Raw genomic sequence first — 13,924 nt, forward strand, 5'->3', positions numbered from 1 at the left:
CACACACCCACACCCACACCTACACCCCCCCCCCCCCACACACACACAGACACACACACAACCCCCCCCCCCCCACACACACACCCACACACACAGAAAGAGAGAAAATAACTATCACAGGTCATCGTTGCACACAGGCCAAACACATCACAAATGGTTCCTATAGTAACCATATCTCACAGAATTGTGCTCAAATCTCTGTTCACATCTCTCACCAAGAGGACATGGTTATCTCTACAGGATACATGTACGACGTGGGCTTAGGAAACTCAGCCATTTTGTTCTCATCGTTAACGTGGGGTTACATAACGGGGCTTTCTAGTTTTAGCAAAGGGCACCCTCTGTTGTGGAGGGATGAGGTCTTTGAAGGACAGAGGACTCTGAGTGTGTCATCCCCCTGTGTGCTTTATCTGAGACTATAATGAAAACCTGATGACAAGTGGCCAGGTACAAACATAGGTATACAAACAAACATCTCAAACAAACATGCATCATCCTCTCTCTCTCTCTCTCTCTCTCTCATCCTGTCTCTCTCTCTCCCTCTCTACCATCCCCCTCTCCGTCTCCTCTTTCCCTGTTTCTCTGAATACGCAGCATTCTCTCAACCTCCCTCCCTCCCGTCTCACACACGGACCCAATTTGCAGACTCATCCTGTGCCACTCTCTCCTTTGTGCTATTGTACCCTAACAAGTATCATGTGTTTCCTGTCTTGTGGCTGTGAACTCACTCTCTCTGTCTATCTTCGCTTTGTGTGTGCGTGCGTGCGTGTGTGCGTGTGTGCGTGTGCATGTGTATGCGTGTTTATGCCTGTGTGCATGCAAGTAAGTGTGCATTAGTGCGTGGGTGCTTGTGTGTGTGTGTCTATCTACGGCTCCATGACTTGAAATAGCTGAGCTGAGGCCCATGGTGAGGCCCATGGTGCCACATCTGGGGGCTGTGTTGAGCTGAGGGAGGGGGGAGGGGCCGTCCTGTCCTGTCCTGCCCTGCCCCAGCCAGCCAGCCTGCCCAGAGGACGGTGATGGTGGGTGGAGGGAGCTGTTGAACTAACTCTGACGGCCAACAGACTGGAGCACTTCACACTCAGATGCCAGCTAGGACACAGGGAGTAACCCACGCCCGATCACCAGCAGCAGCAGTGGCCTTCTGTCCCTGACTGACCTCCTCCACTGACCTGCTTGGAACCACAGCTGGAACTACTACATCGCTGCCTGTCCCAAAGACCATCTGTCCCAAAGACCATCCACTGTAAGTGCCAAGAGTGCGACTCACACTTCCTCATAGAGACAGGGACGTTTTAGCATTCTGTTGGGTTACTAACCTCCGTTGACATTTGGTGCCTCAAGATGGTGGTGGATCTGAGGGTGAATCTGTGTTGGTGTCACAACGTTTGAGTTCATAGATAAACCGCCGTGGAAATGGGCCATGGTTAGATCTCATGTCAAGGACTTTCACTGTGTCTCTTTATTCTGTATTTTCAAAACTTGTAGGAGTGACGACAGAGATAACGAGCTGTGCTCTCCGGTTATTCAGGGTCAAATGAACGACTCTCTCCTGAGTCAACGTCAGGGGAGGCTTCACTTCTCTTCTTCAGTGGACGTTATGTGACCTTAACCCTATCTATGGACCTGCTATGCAACGTTGCTGTAGCGTAGAGATAAATCACGGTGCGTTCATGACAGACATGCAACGTTAGACCCTGGTCAGAGATGCAACATTAAACCCCATTCAGAGATGCAATGCTGACTGGTACTCCCAGCTGGTTTTGGCCTTGGACCACCTGCTAAACAGATGGAGTCAATTTAACACTACTGTGCTGTTGGCACAACTGCCCACCCACCCAGCCAGCGACTCGGTCTCTCACAAACATTGGCATATATGGGGCTGGGGGGACGAAGCGCTAAGGAGATCTAAGTTCGACATCAGGCAGTAAATTCCTCTGCGGCACCTCTGGGACTGCTGGTGTATCCATATTAGTTAGAAGATTAAAAAAAAAAAAAAAAAAAAAAAAACTTTGTTACTCTGGAATTTGCTGTTTGGAATGTATCTGTGGAAACTCCTATATAAAGCATTTTGCAGGAGATGATGTGTCACTGGGAGTGACAAGTCAAAGGTCAAAGGTATCATCACGATGCACCCCCAGTGACCTCTTATTAGGGGATACATTGATTGGTTAACAAGGGGAACGTACAAGTCCATCTGATTGGCTAAGACAAGATTGTGGAGTGTTGAAATGCTTGCATACCATTGGGTCAATCAATGAACTGCTGAGTCAATCCTGCACACCTTAGTAAGGTAATGCTATTATGCCCATGTTCAATAAACCGCACCTGGTTTCGGTGTGGACATAGATTATCAGTGCTATGCCACAGAATTCCATAGCTCCTAAGAACAGCACAAAGTATCACGATTGTGTCGTCTGGCGTCAATATTTTACTAACTTTGCTCAAACATCTAAAATGTTATTTCCTCTCTCTCTGCTCAGAGTTTGCTTTCACCCCAGACTCCCTCTCTGTCTGGTGGGAGGCGTTTTGATTAAATTCACAACACAATATAAAATAAAAAAACCCTAGGCATACCTATACTGAGCTTGACTTTTCATGTCAATGTGAAGATCAGCAGTGTCAAAAGGAAAAATAGGTGAAAGCTCTGTTGGTTCTCAAAGTAGCCTCCTAAGTGTGAGTTGCATGAGCCAGAGTTGAGAGTCAGATGCTGACAGGGGTTATCTAAGGCCTGATTCCCTGTTAGTCTACTCTAGTACTCTACTGAGTACACACCAAGGGTATTTTCACACATGGTCCTTTTAAGACGATTTTCTTTTTCACTCGGAGTGGTTTGCCCAAATTGTCAGGGTATCTTCACATACGGTCGTTTTTAAAAGAACTGAACTGAATGCTGTTTAAGTGGAACGAGAGATGAAGAAAAGAACTGTTTTTGTGTTCACACTGCCGTCCTGTTTGAATGAGGACTTCGTTTGTTTTCTTGCTGGTCCATTTCAGCGGTGATGAGGCCTCAGTCCACTTCGCATTGGAACTCAGGCCAACTGGCTGCTTTGCATCTAAGGGTTGAATTGAATTGCACAGATCTAAAGTGACCAGAACTCAGACCAGAACTGCTGAGATGGTATTGGTTCGGTTCTCTTCAGAGGGGTCTGAGTTCAATTGGAGAGTGTGTGTGTGTGTGTGTGTGTGTGTGTGTATTCACATATGCGAACCGCTCAGAAATGTCTGACTAGGACCAACTGTTAAAATACAGAGTCCTCTTTTTTTAACTTTTTTTTTTTCACCTTTTGGTTCACTTAAAGAGGACTGAGTTTGTTGTTTTAAAGAGGACTACATGTGAAAATACCCGTAAGTGTCTGTCTCAGTCTCCTGCTGTGACATCCACCCATCAAGCAGCCTGTATTCAGCGTTCAGGCTTTAAACACTAACGTCGGTGTGTTCGTCCTGGTAACGGTCCATGAGTACAGCGGCAGTGTGTATCCTATGAGTCTAATCAATCACCACAAGGACCCTTACATGGCATCATTTAAGAAATATGTATTTTCCCCATGACTAGGCAGAAATAAGTCTCTTTAGCAAATGTAAAACAGACATTCATTGACAGTGGGCTTGAGACAAGGACTCTTGCAGCAGCCGGGATATCTAGATCTAAGAGGAACAGGTCTAGCTCTGCGTTTCATACTCAACAGAGGGATTATCCTCTAAATTCCCGAACATGGCAACACCCACGAGTTTATGAGATGGTTATCTGCCTCTGTACCTGTAAATACTGTACGTTGTGTACATGGAGGGAAGAAACGGGAGTAAACGGGGTGTGTGTGTGTGTGTGTGTGGGGGGGGGGGGGGGGTAGTACAATCCTTCATGGGGTTAGGACACCCTGACACTCCCAGCTGTAATCAGCCTTGCCAGAGAGAGGACAGAGGCTAGCCAGAGGACAGCCAGAGCCTGAGATACTATCTCCAGAGGGCCTCCCTGAGGCAGTGCACTGGGCATACCTGTCCACACTCACACACATGTTGTGAGTCACGAGGCAGACCCCCACTAACCGCTCCCAGCAGGAGGAGACCCTCCCCCACCCACAAACAATGTTTGTGTACCACGTTGCCGAGGCAACGGCAGGATGGATGACTGACTGAGTCCACTGAGAAGATGATGCTGTAGTCATTCAGTTTGTTGGAGCAAGTCCAAAATAATTTCCTGTACTGCGTATCCACCCTCTAAGTTTCAGATTGAGAGCATAGATTTGAGTTGAGCAAGGATCAGGCACAAGAAGGAATTTGACAAGAAATTCCAATTAAATGTGGTCTATCTGCTCATGAAATACAGTGTGTGTAATTGTCCCATCAAATAACACCTCTCGTAGCTTTTTCGGGGTGCACAAAATAACCTTAATGTCTCCACAACATTCATATCATAAGCCTGTCCAATGAGACAGGAGATCCAGAGAGATATGATTACATTCTTCGAATACTAAAGTCGTTATGTGTCCATGGTATCCATGAGAACAAAACAATGTTTCGAGAAATCTCCCCTGAGCACAGAGTGAGTAACTTCCATGCGGCTTTCCTGCAAACTGACGCATGTTCTCTCCGGGATATGTTGGGAACCCTGGCTGTCAGCAGGGGGCACTCCCTGACGTAGCGACGCTCGCTGGGCGTTGTTCTACCGTAATGAGACACTTTATAACTGCTGCGCTAACCCTGGCATCAATCTAGTCAGAAGCACTTGGTACCAACGGACTACAGTTAGACTCTTTTTGGGGAAACTTGCCTTTTGCGCTTTTTTCGTCAGATTTTTTTTGTTGTGGAATTACAATCACTCCGCTCTAAGTAAGTGGACTTTGCTCTCACATAGGCTAAACTTTTGAAAGATGAAATGTAACACTTCGCATGAAATATGTGGAGCGGAATAACGAAACGGGCTTTCCTCGTTCACTTGGAGTTTCTGAGAGCGTCTCACACACGCGCGGGAGCGGCAGGGGAGTGACATATGGTTATACTAATATACAGAAGTGCGTAAAAAGCCTAATCATAGATATATTCGTATGTCCACTTTATCGATTTTTTGTATAGCAGCTTATGCACAACTGTCTTTTCCAATTGTACAGCTGTAGAGAGAGTTAAATGCGGTTATGAGCTGGATTATTGAGAGGGAGTTTATAAGAAACCTGAATCAAAGTTAGCATTGGTAACTTAAGCTTCTCTCCTGCTAAACAGATAGTCGCTTAAAAGTAACTCAGGTTACAATGCTGCTAAAATGATTTCGTTGCGAAACATGGTACATTAGTATTCTGCAAATTAACCACAAAAAATGTACAATAACAAATATAATCGGCATATCATTCTAGTTATTTTAGATCATCATGAAAGGGGATCTTCTCATCTCAGTTTTACTTTTAGTGCACACTTATTACAGGTTTAATACAGGCTGGACATAAACACCATCATTTTTAGCTCTCTCCTGCAAGAGAGAGACATTCCACGGTCCAGATAAAGTTTCGGAAAAGGCGCTGTTCCGTGTTGGGAGAGGGTACTGCATTGACACGCCCATGTCCCACCAAATATTGGGGAAACATTCACCAACTGACTGTCCTCTCCTTTCATTTTCTTTTCTCATCTTTGCACAGCTGCTTTGCAAAGATGCTGCTCCTACTGCTCGCAATCATCCTCCTGCACGTCGCTGCACTTGTTCTCCTGCTTGTGTCAACAATTGTCAGCGTAAGTAAAACATTCCTTATCAACGACTGATCAATTAATGCACATATTTATCTCTGTATCTCTCAGTCCGGCTTTTCATTGAAAACATTCCTGACTTGTCATAGATGGACTGAAAGTGTGTTTCCAAAGGCATGCAATCGTGCAAGCTTTGAGATATTTACTTGATTGTGATATGTTTGGTTATACGGCAGCATTGAAATGTGCACTTTTTGATGATAACACTATAGTTATTTAATGAACTCTATATCCACTATAATGGCATATGTTGTTGATCATAGGCCTGGACGACAGGGCAAACTAGCAACTCAGACCTCTGGACTAACTGCTCTACCACCAATGGAGGATACCACTGCGACACCGCCAACACTGGAGGTAAGACTCGGCTGCTGCTCTCCCTTAAGTTTACAAGCAAGAAACCGACTGTTCTGTATGGTACAGATTGCTTTTGTTTAACAGTGAACTTGGATTCTAAATGCTTCAGATTGGTAAAAAAAATTACACAGGCACATTAAATCAAACTGGTGTCATTTCTTCCAGTATTGGTTGACACCATACACAAGATTATAGTGGGGGACATGAACTCTGATAAACTGCCCAAAGCCCCCTCGCCCCCTCCCCTGTTTACCATGCTCTGGTGGGCGTGTCAGGGCTGTGCTGTGACTCTGCTGCCATCTAGGGGTGAGAATGTGAACCTGTAGGTTAGATCTCCTACCTCATAGGCTGTTCTCTGTATAAATAGTCGTGGTGTGATGTCCATATTCAGACCCCATGTTTGGGAGTCCATAGTGACGGGATGAAGGTGCAGGGTGGGGCTATGTAGGGTATTTAAAGTGCTACCTCTAGGCAGGATCGGTGTGTGTGTGTGTGTGTGTGTGTGTGTGCGTGCGTGTGTGTGTATGACGTACATACGTACATGAAGGGAGGCCTTGGACAACCTCCTGCAGGACATAGCGAGCTGGGCACGCCCTAGTATCAGATGGTGTGTATCCCACCGCCCGTCAGATCATTAAGAAAACGAGACACAGAACAGCTGCAGAGAGAGAGAGAGAGAGAGACGGATTTAGACCAAACCCTGGAGGAACAGACGACAACACAACATATGATTACATCACTCCCCTACTCATAACATTTTTGCATACATAAGAGGAGTGATCAATTAATCTGCCGTAAACCACCTTCATTTTTCATTCATTTTCTGAGCATTAAGATCTTGAGTGTCTGAACACACAGCCCTCTGTTATTTTGCTGTGTCAGTAGCACAGTAGAATACATCATGTGTGCGTATTTCCCCCACAGTCTCTGACATCAGTCTAAGTGCTGCATTAGCTCCAAGCCTAGCTGTACTGTACCCAGGGCCTGATGATGTCATGCGTCTAGAATGAGCGGGCCCAGCCGGGCCTCGGCCAGAGTGTTTTGTCAGTGAGACGGCCCCGGGCCGGGCCGGGCCGGGCCGGCATGCCACTCTCTGCCAGGTGCTTTCATGGCACGCAGAGTTTGTTTGACTTGTTGTCATTACATCACTAACGCTCACTGTTGGTTCAAGGAGGCGCGTGTGTCTGCGGCTGTTTGTGCTGCTTGTGGCTCTAGGGAGAGGAAGGGAAGGTAGGGTTGTGTGTGTGTGTGTTTATGTGGGGGGCTCAGCCTAACGTTCAAAGCCCTCTGGCCCCTTTTCTGAGCAATCGCTAGGCTACAACTGGATGCATGGGAGCCTGGAGGCTGAGGAAAGGAGAGGAGGCGAGGCAAGCCTTCTGAATTGGCTCTGTGGACTCAGAGGGTGTGGTGTGGTTACGGAAGTCCCAACCCAAGTAGAGTAGCTTTATTTCAAGTGTTGCTATAAAGATTCGAGCCACAGTTATCACATGTGATCTGCACATGACGATAACAGTCAGTGTGTGGTGTAGCAACAAGCTGTTTTGGTTGATGCCCAAAAAGTTCAAACACTTAGGGTCAAATACTTTGACACTTTGGGTGCCTGGGATTGAGAGAGAGAGCTTATGGAATTCATTCTCATCCTAAAATTAACCACCCCTCCCCCCTCTACACATACATACATATACAAATATACAGAGTCTGACTCAACAGTTACAACAATATTTAGCTGTAGGCTTGTTGCGTACTTTGCTTAGTGACCTCCCACAGTACAGGCTCAACGTACAGGGCGTTTCCCTTCCCGTTTCTTGAAAAGATGACCAAGTATGTAAACACTATGTACACATTTCTGTTTGTGTATTATTAGACTGACAGCCACGAGGCATAAACTAAATTCTCAGAATGAAACAAATAACTGTCTCATGCAGTGCATGCTAAAATAACTGCCAAGAAGACCCGAACAAACAGCAGTCTTATCAGAGATGAACCGGCTCCCCCCAGAACCACACCTCACATGAGGAAATGTGTCCTGTCAGAATCCCCATGTACCAGTCCCTCCGAAGGAAGGAAGGAAGCGAACATGTCTGTTTATCTCCAACCAGTGTAGGTGGGGGAGGTATTTATAGCACCCAGATGACATTGCTGATGAATTACTGCCTAAAACAATAACGTTCACTGAAACGCATTCATTGAGAGCTGCTTGTAGCCTATTTGGGTTTGTTTGGCGCAGTGCTTTCGTGCAGAGAGAGAGAGAGCTCATTCCTTGTCGCGGCGAACAGACAGATAATAGAGTTATGCTTCCTCTGTCGTATCTGATGTCAAACAGCGTGCCTGAGTGCCAGCAGGAGACAGCCTTGTTATTCTGGGTAACCCGAACCCGTTGATGACCTCATCGATTCAATCAAACAACCTGTTGTTCCCCCCCCCCCCCCCCCCCCACCCGACCCATCCAGGAAGAGGATTTCTCATTGTCTTAAGTGTTTCCATGGCGATTCTGGGATTGTTGTACGGTCTGCTCCACAAACGGGTGTTATCTGAGCCGTGAGGCGTCGGGGTCGGGGTGGGCGGAGGGTTCTTCGTCTTGTGATGTGGCCGTGTGTTGTTGTGGAGGTCAACCGAGGACGCCAGACGGCTCCTCTCCTCGTCACCTGACGCTAATCAGCCCCCACACTTGGCCTCTAACGACCCATTCATTAAGGTTCCTCAGACGCTTAAGTGGTGGTGAACCACCAAGGCCGCTGTGGGACACGCGCGAGAAAAAACAACACGATGCGAAGTGAGAGCACCGGAACCGCTATCACAGTTATCATGACAACTGTTACCATGACAACTGTGATAACTGTTACCATGATAACTGTGATAACAGTTAACCCAGTTATCATGGTAACAGTTAACCCAGTTGTCATGGTAACAGTTAACCCAGTTATCATGGTAACAGTTATCACAGTTATCCGTGAGTCTAGGTTGAAAAGGAAAGCTCCAAGTGGAAGCGTTGAGATATGGGGGCTACGTGAACGACTATGACTGGGGCATATATCTATCTATACCTTCCTCTGCTACCATCCAGCGTCCTCAGTAACCCTTCCTGATGTACTGTACATGGAGGCAGGTCTGTCTGGACCTGTGGAGATAAAACTCCAGCAGAGAACATGTTGTGGCATGGCATGGAGGGGTTTGCCAGTCAGGCTAGCTAGCAGCAGACACAGCTAAACATGAGAAGAGAGATGTGTTAGGAACGGCCTGGGGATCTCAGAGAGAGAGAGAGAGAGAAATAGAGAGACAGAGCGAGTGAGTGAGAGAGAGAGCGAGAGAGAAATGGCTTAGGAAATCTGAGAGCCGAGGCAGGCTGCATGCATGACCCTTAGACAAGAAATAGACCCTCTTGGAAGTCCTGGGATTCCAGGGCTAGCTAGCTAGCTAGCATAGCGCTACAACTGGACCATACAGTACATACACATCCATCATACATAACTAAGAAGGTTGGGGCCCATGGTCTCTGTCAAAACAGGTAACTAATGGGTTAGCATGGCTTTCTGTAGTCCTTTGGCCTCGGAATGGGGGTAGCACCGGATCAATATATTACACAAAGTGTTAGGGGCGCCTGTGCTTTTAGGAACGGGATACCTGGGTACCATTATTGTGGATCCATTAAGGGATTCCGGGCAGAAACAAGCCGTAGCATGGCCATCACTTTGGCCATATATTCTGATGCAAGGTCAAATATTTGCTTTGTTTATTTATTATGGAGAGGTAAAAGATAATCCTTATCATAATATCATGGTATGCATAGTACCACGAGTCTGACAAATGTGCTCGCCCGTGTTTTGAAATAAATAATTCATTGACAATCTTTTTTTTTTTTTTTAATCTCTTTCTGTCTCTCTCTCTCTCTCTCTTTCTGTCTCTCTCGCAGAGTGGATCCAGGCGGTGCAGGCTCTGATGATCCTGTCCATCATCTTCAGTGTCATCTCTCTCTTCCTGTTCTTCTGCCAGCTCTTCACCCTGCAGAAGGGAGGACGCTTCTTCCTCACCGGAGTCTTCCAGATCCTTGCCAGTGAGTATAGAAGGACACTTCATTGGTTGACTGATGCCCTAGCCAAACGGTTAGCTCATTAGCGGTTACCTTGTTAGCTTGAACAGTTCATTCCTCATCAATACGCCTTAGGCCTAGTGGCTAACCAATGGCTTTGTCTCAGTCTATGACCAATAAAACCAAACCCCACTTTATTTTAGATAGGGCCCTATACAGTAGATGGACAGCATATATCAATATCAACCGACTTTCAACCTCAACTTCGTTGATCTGCAACAACTTGTCCTGAGGCTAAGCCCGGTTGACTTCAAACCAGCAGCACACCATCTGTCCTACTCCGACAATTCACCAGCCACACCCGAGCCCACAGACCAACAGACACGCACCACACAATGTTCTCCATCCGTGCTCAGTCTGTAGGCCTATGCGGCACACAAGGTGTGTCAAAAGCAGGCTTGTTTATTTGCTTGTCTATTGTGTCCGATGCCCTTTAGGCGGTGGTGAGAGACCTCTGCCAGCCTATTGTGCTCTCCCCTCCCTGTTGGCAGCCCTTTTGCAGCGTCCCAGGTTGGCGCTGCTCTAGATTAGACTCTGCTCACTGGGAACCGTGAGGGAGGAGACGGTACAATGGCCGGCACACAGGTGCCCACTCTCTCAGGATGGCTGAGCACCGGGCGCGGAGCCAGACTACACTAGTTGAAATGTCAAGACTGGCAGCGTGGGGGGGAGGGGAGGGGAGGGGAGGGGAGGGGGGGGGGGGTAACAGAGAGAAAGGAGGGGAGGTGTTTGTGTATGTGTGTGTCCGTCCGTGCGTGCACCCGTGTGTGTGTGTGTGTGTGTGTGTGTAAGGGGGGTGCGGTTATTGAACAACAGACATCAGCAGACCAGACCGTGCCGTGTCACGCCACGCTGCTGCAGAGCCGTGGGCGGGGGGCCGTTGGCAGAGGGCCAGGCCTATAGAGGAGAGACTGAGGAATCTAGCATGGGCTCAATAGGCCGTTAGGCAGGACAACAGAGTGATGTAACACTGGGAGAAGCCGCTGACCTCACTCAGCCCCGACGCCGAGCAGGGTTCATGTCAGGACAGACGGCAAACATGGAACACAGGCTGCAATGACTTGGCTTGGCTTGGCTATGCCTACTTCTCTTACAGCAAAACCATTTACGGTAGCAGACGCTTTTACACAAAGCGACTTACAATGAGTACATTTGTCTAAGTAAGTGACTCAACTATACGTCAGTCATCGGAAGTCAAACCTCCCATAAGAAGATTTGCCGCCGGCAGTCGCCGTGCTGGAGAAAGGGAGAAAACATAACACCCAACCAAATCTTCATCCCGACAAAACAAAACAACATATCAAACCTATTGACACACGAACACTCACAACCCTCTAACCCTCCTCTCTCTCTCTCTCTCTCCCCCCTCCTCCTCCTCCTCCTCCCCCCCCCCCCTCCTCCTCCTCCTCCAGGTCTGTTTGTGATGAGTGGAGCCATCATCTATACGGTGATGAGTCATCAGTGGGTGCCGGAGACCGAGTCCTTTGGCTTTGCCTACATCCTGGCCTGGGTGGCCTTCCCCCTGGCCTTAATCAGCGGACTCATCTACGTGATCTTGAGAAAACGAGAATGAGACCCCCCACCCCGCACCACCCCATACCACCCCCATCTCCCTGATTCCTGGAGCCCCAGTCCACCCGCAGCACCATCAACCCCCCCCACCCCCCCACCCCCCTTCCCTCCTTCCCCAGGAGAATCAGCCTCAGTAAGGCCTGAGTACCAGTGAAACACCGGGTGCACTCCAGGCCAAGTCAACCAAGATCTGAACGAGGGGGTAGAACAACGAAAAACACCGCCAGAAGCAGAAAGCGACGTGAAAACAACCAATACTGTCAGAATTTGAAGATGTATATAGTATCTATGGTTTAAAACCTATTTATAACACTTTTTACATATATGTACATAGTATTGTTGTGTTTCTCTGTTGACAAAGATACTCGTATGGGCTTTGTTTTAGCTGATTAAAGTGCCTAAATATTTGTTTGTAATGATGAAATAATTAGACGCTGTGTTTTTGTGTTTATTTTTTCGTAAACCACCCAAAAATCTAAAATGTAAAAAATAAAAAAAGTTTTTTTTGAAATATTTTAACCAAAGTGCATGTATAAAATAGAAAGCTAGAGGAATTTGTATAACTGAGCTTGCTTTACTGAAAATAACGTGGTAACATCCAAATAAGATGGTTTAAGTTAACCATTAAACTGTAGGTTTGGTTATTGTTCTGTTTATAAAATGACAAGTTTCAGACGTTTCAACGTTTTTATTTTTGTTTATTTTTCTATTTTTTTTTGTTTTCAACAAAGATGGTGCTATGCATTTACCATTCCTATTACCGATAGCCATTTTGCAATCATGAAGTCAAAACAACTTGACTTATGCCATGAAGTTACTAGAACGACAGAGGGAAGAGAACTTTGATATAATGTACATGTGCCTAACTGTTTCTGAATGTAGAAAAGGCTACTAGATTTCACTTAGAGATTTGTCAAGATAAAAGCTTTATTAATACCGATTTCCGCCACTAGGAGTGTTGGAGTTAAAGCAAATCGTTTATTTCATTGGAACACTTGATGCCATTTGGAATGTCAGTATTACATAAAACATCCTCTGTGTTTCACTTGGAAACTGTTGGGCTAAAATGACATTAACATTTGTTGTTGTTGTTGTTGTTGTTATGTTCGTTTGTGTTTATTGCATATGTATGACCAGTAAACACATTAGATGCCAACCATGCCTCTTGGATGGAGTACTGTAACAACAAATCAGGGCATTACAGCCGAATCCAAATTGATTTAGGATTTATTTTTTATTTTTTTAAATACAGACAACATTGAGTGTTAAGGCAGCGTACTCGAATCAGAGAGGACAGACCACATGACTGAATTAGGAACGTTTAGTTTGAACTACGTCGTGTGGGAGAAGACAGGGAGTGAGGTGTGCAGTTGTGACACAGATATCTGTCCCACCTACTTGAAGTTTGACATGCTGCAGCCCCCTCAAGTCCTGCAGGCCTACATTCTTTGCTTTTCCTTTCTTTGTTTGTTTTCGGAGGTAAACATTGTTGATATCACGTCAATAATAACATGTCTATGGCTATCTATGACGACTGATTCAATAAAACAACCAAAGTTGAGAATAGCGCCTCCCTGTGGGGTGTTCTATGTATTTCACTATGCTACCCATACTGTATATGTTATTGTATTCCTCTGCATTAAGGCACATAATCAACACTAACACCATTCTGTGAAGTAAATGACATTCAGTGTTGAACTGTGTATAACACACATGGTTAATATGTTGTTTAAAACGGTCCAATGTCTGCCTTGAGGAGTTAGTTACCATAAGACCACTCTAAACAGTAAGAGAGGTGTATTACATGGACAATGTGGAATCCCTGCCAATGTAAACTGTACCTGGTTGGTCTTAGATAACCGTGTGCTATTAAAGTGAATGCAAATCTCTGTTGTGGCTACGATACATCATGTCTTCAACCAGGTACGCATATACAAACCCAGACCCAGACCTGTACCATTTCTAAACAGTATATATCCTCTACTCTACCGTAGATACAGTAAGCCTGTGATACTGTGTTTGTGTATCTAGCGTGGCTTGGATATGGTGTTTAGAGAGAGCCTTGGTTACGGTATGTGCTGTGCAGTATGGGTGTGGGTATGTTAGACGTACGGTGGCCCCTGGTTGTACAGTCTGTAGGCTGTAACTCAAGGTGTCCTGGCGAGTGACTCTAAC

General features: G+C 46.3%; 1 protein-coding gene across 2 annotated transcripts; it reads left to right on the forward strand.

The window, feature by feature from the left end:
* The first annotated feature begins 1,056 nt into the window (after positions 1–1,056).
* pmp22b (peripheral myelin protein 22b) lies at positions 1,057–13,638 on the forward strand. Of its 2 annotated transcripts, none has more exons than XM_083687996.1 (5): positions 1,057–1,246; positions 5,628–5,718; positions 5,997–6,090; positions 10,001–10,141; positions 11,590–13,638. In XM_083687996.1, exons 2-5 carry the CDS (start codon positions 5,641–5,643, stop codon positions 11,748–11,750), a joined length of 474 nt encoding a protein of 157 aa, XP_083544122.1. In that variant the 5' UTR covers positions 1,057–1,246; positions 5,628–5,640; the 3' UTR covers positions 11,751–13,638. The 2 variants fall into 2 exon arrangements, with proteins under 2 accessions (XP_083544122.1, XP_083544121.1); XM_083687995.1 differs by lacking the exon at positions 1,057–1,246 and adding an exon at positions 4,726–4,830.
* Positions 13,639–13,924: the final 286 nt, after the last annotated feature.

Source organism: Argentina silus (assembly GCF_951799395.1).
Source record: "Argentina silus genome assembly, chromosome: 16".
Lineage (NCBI taxonomy): Eukaryota > Metazoa > Chordata > Actinopteri > Argentiniformes > Argentinidae > Argentina > Argentina silus.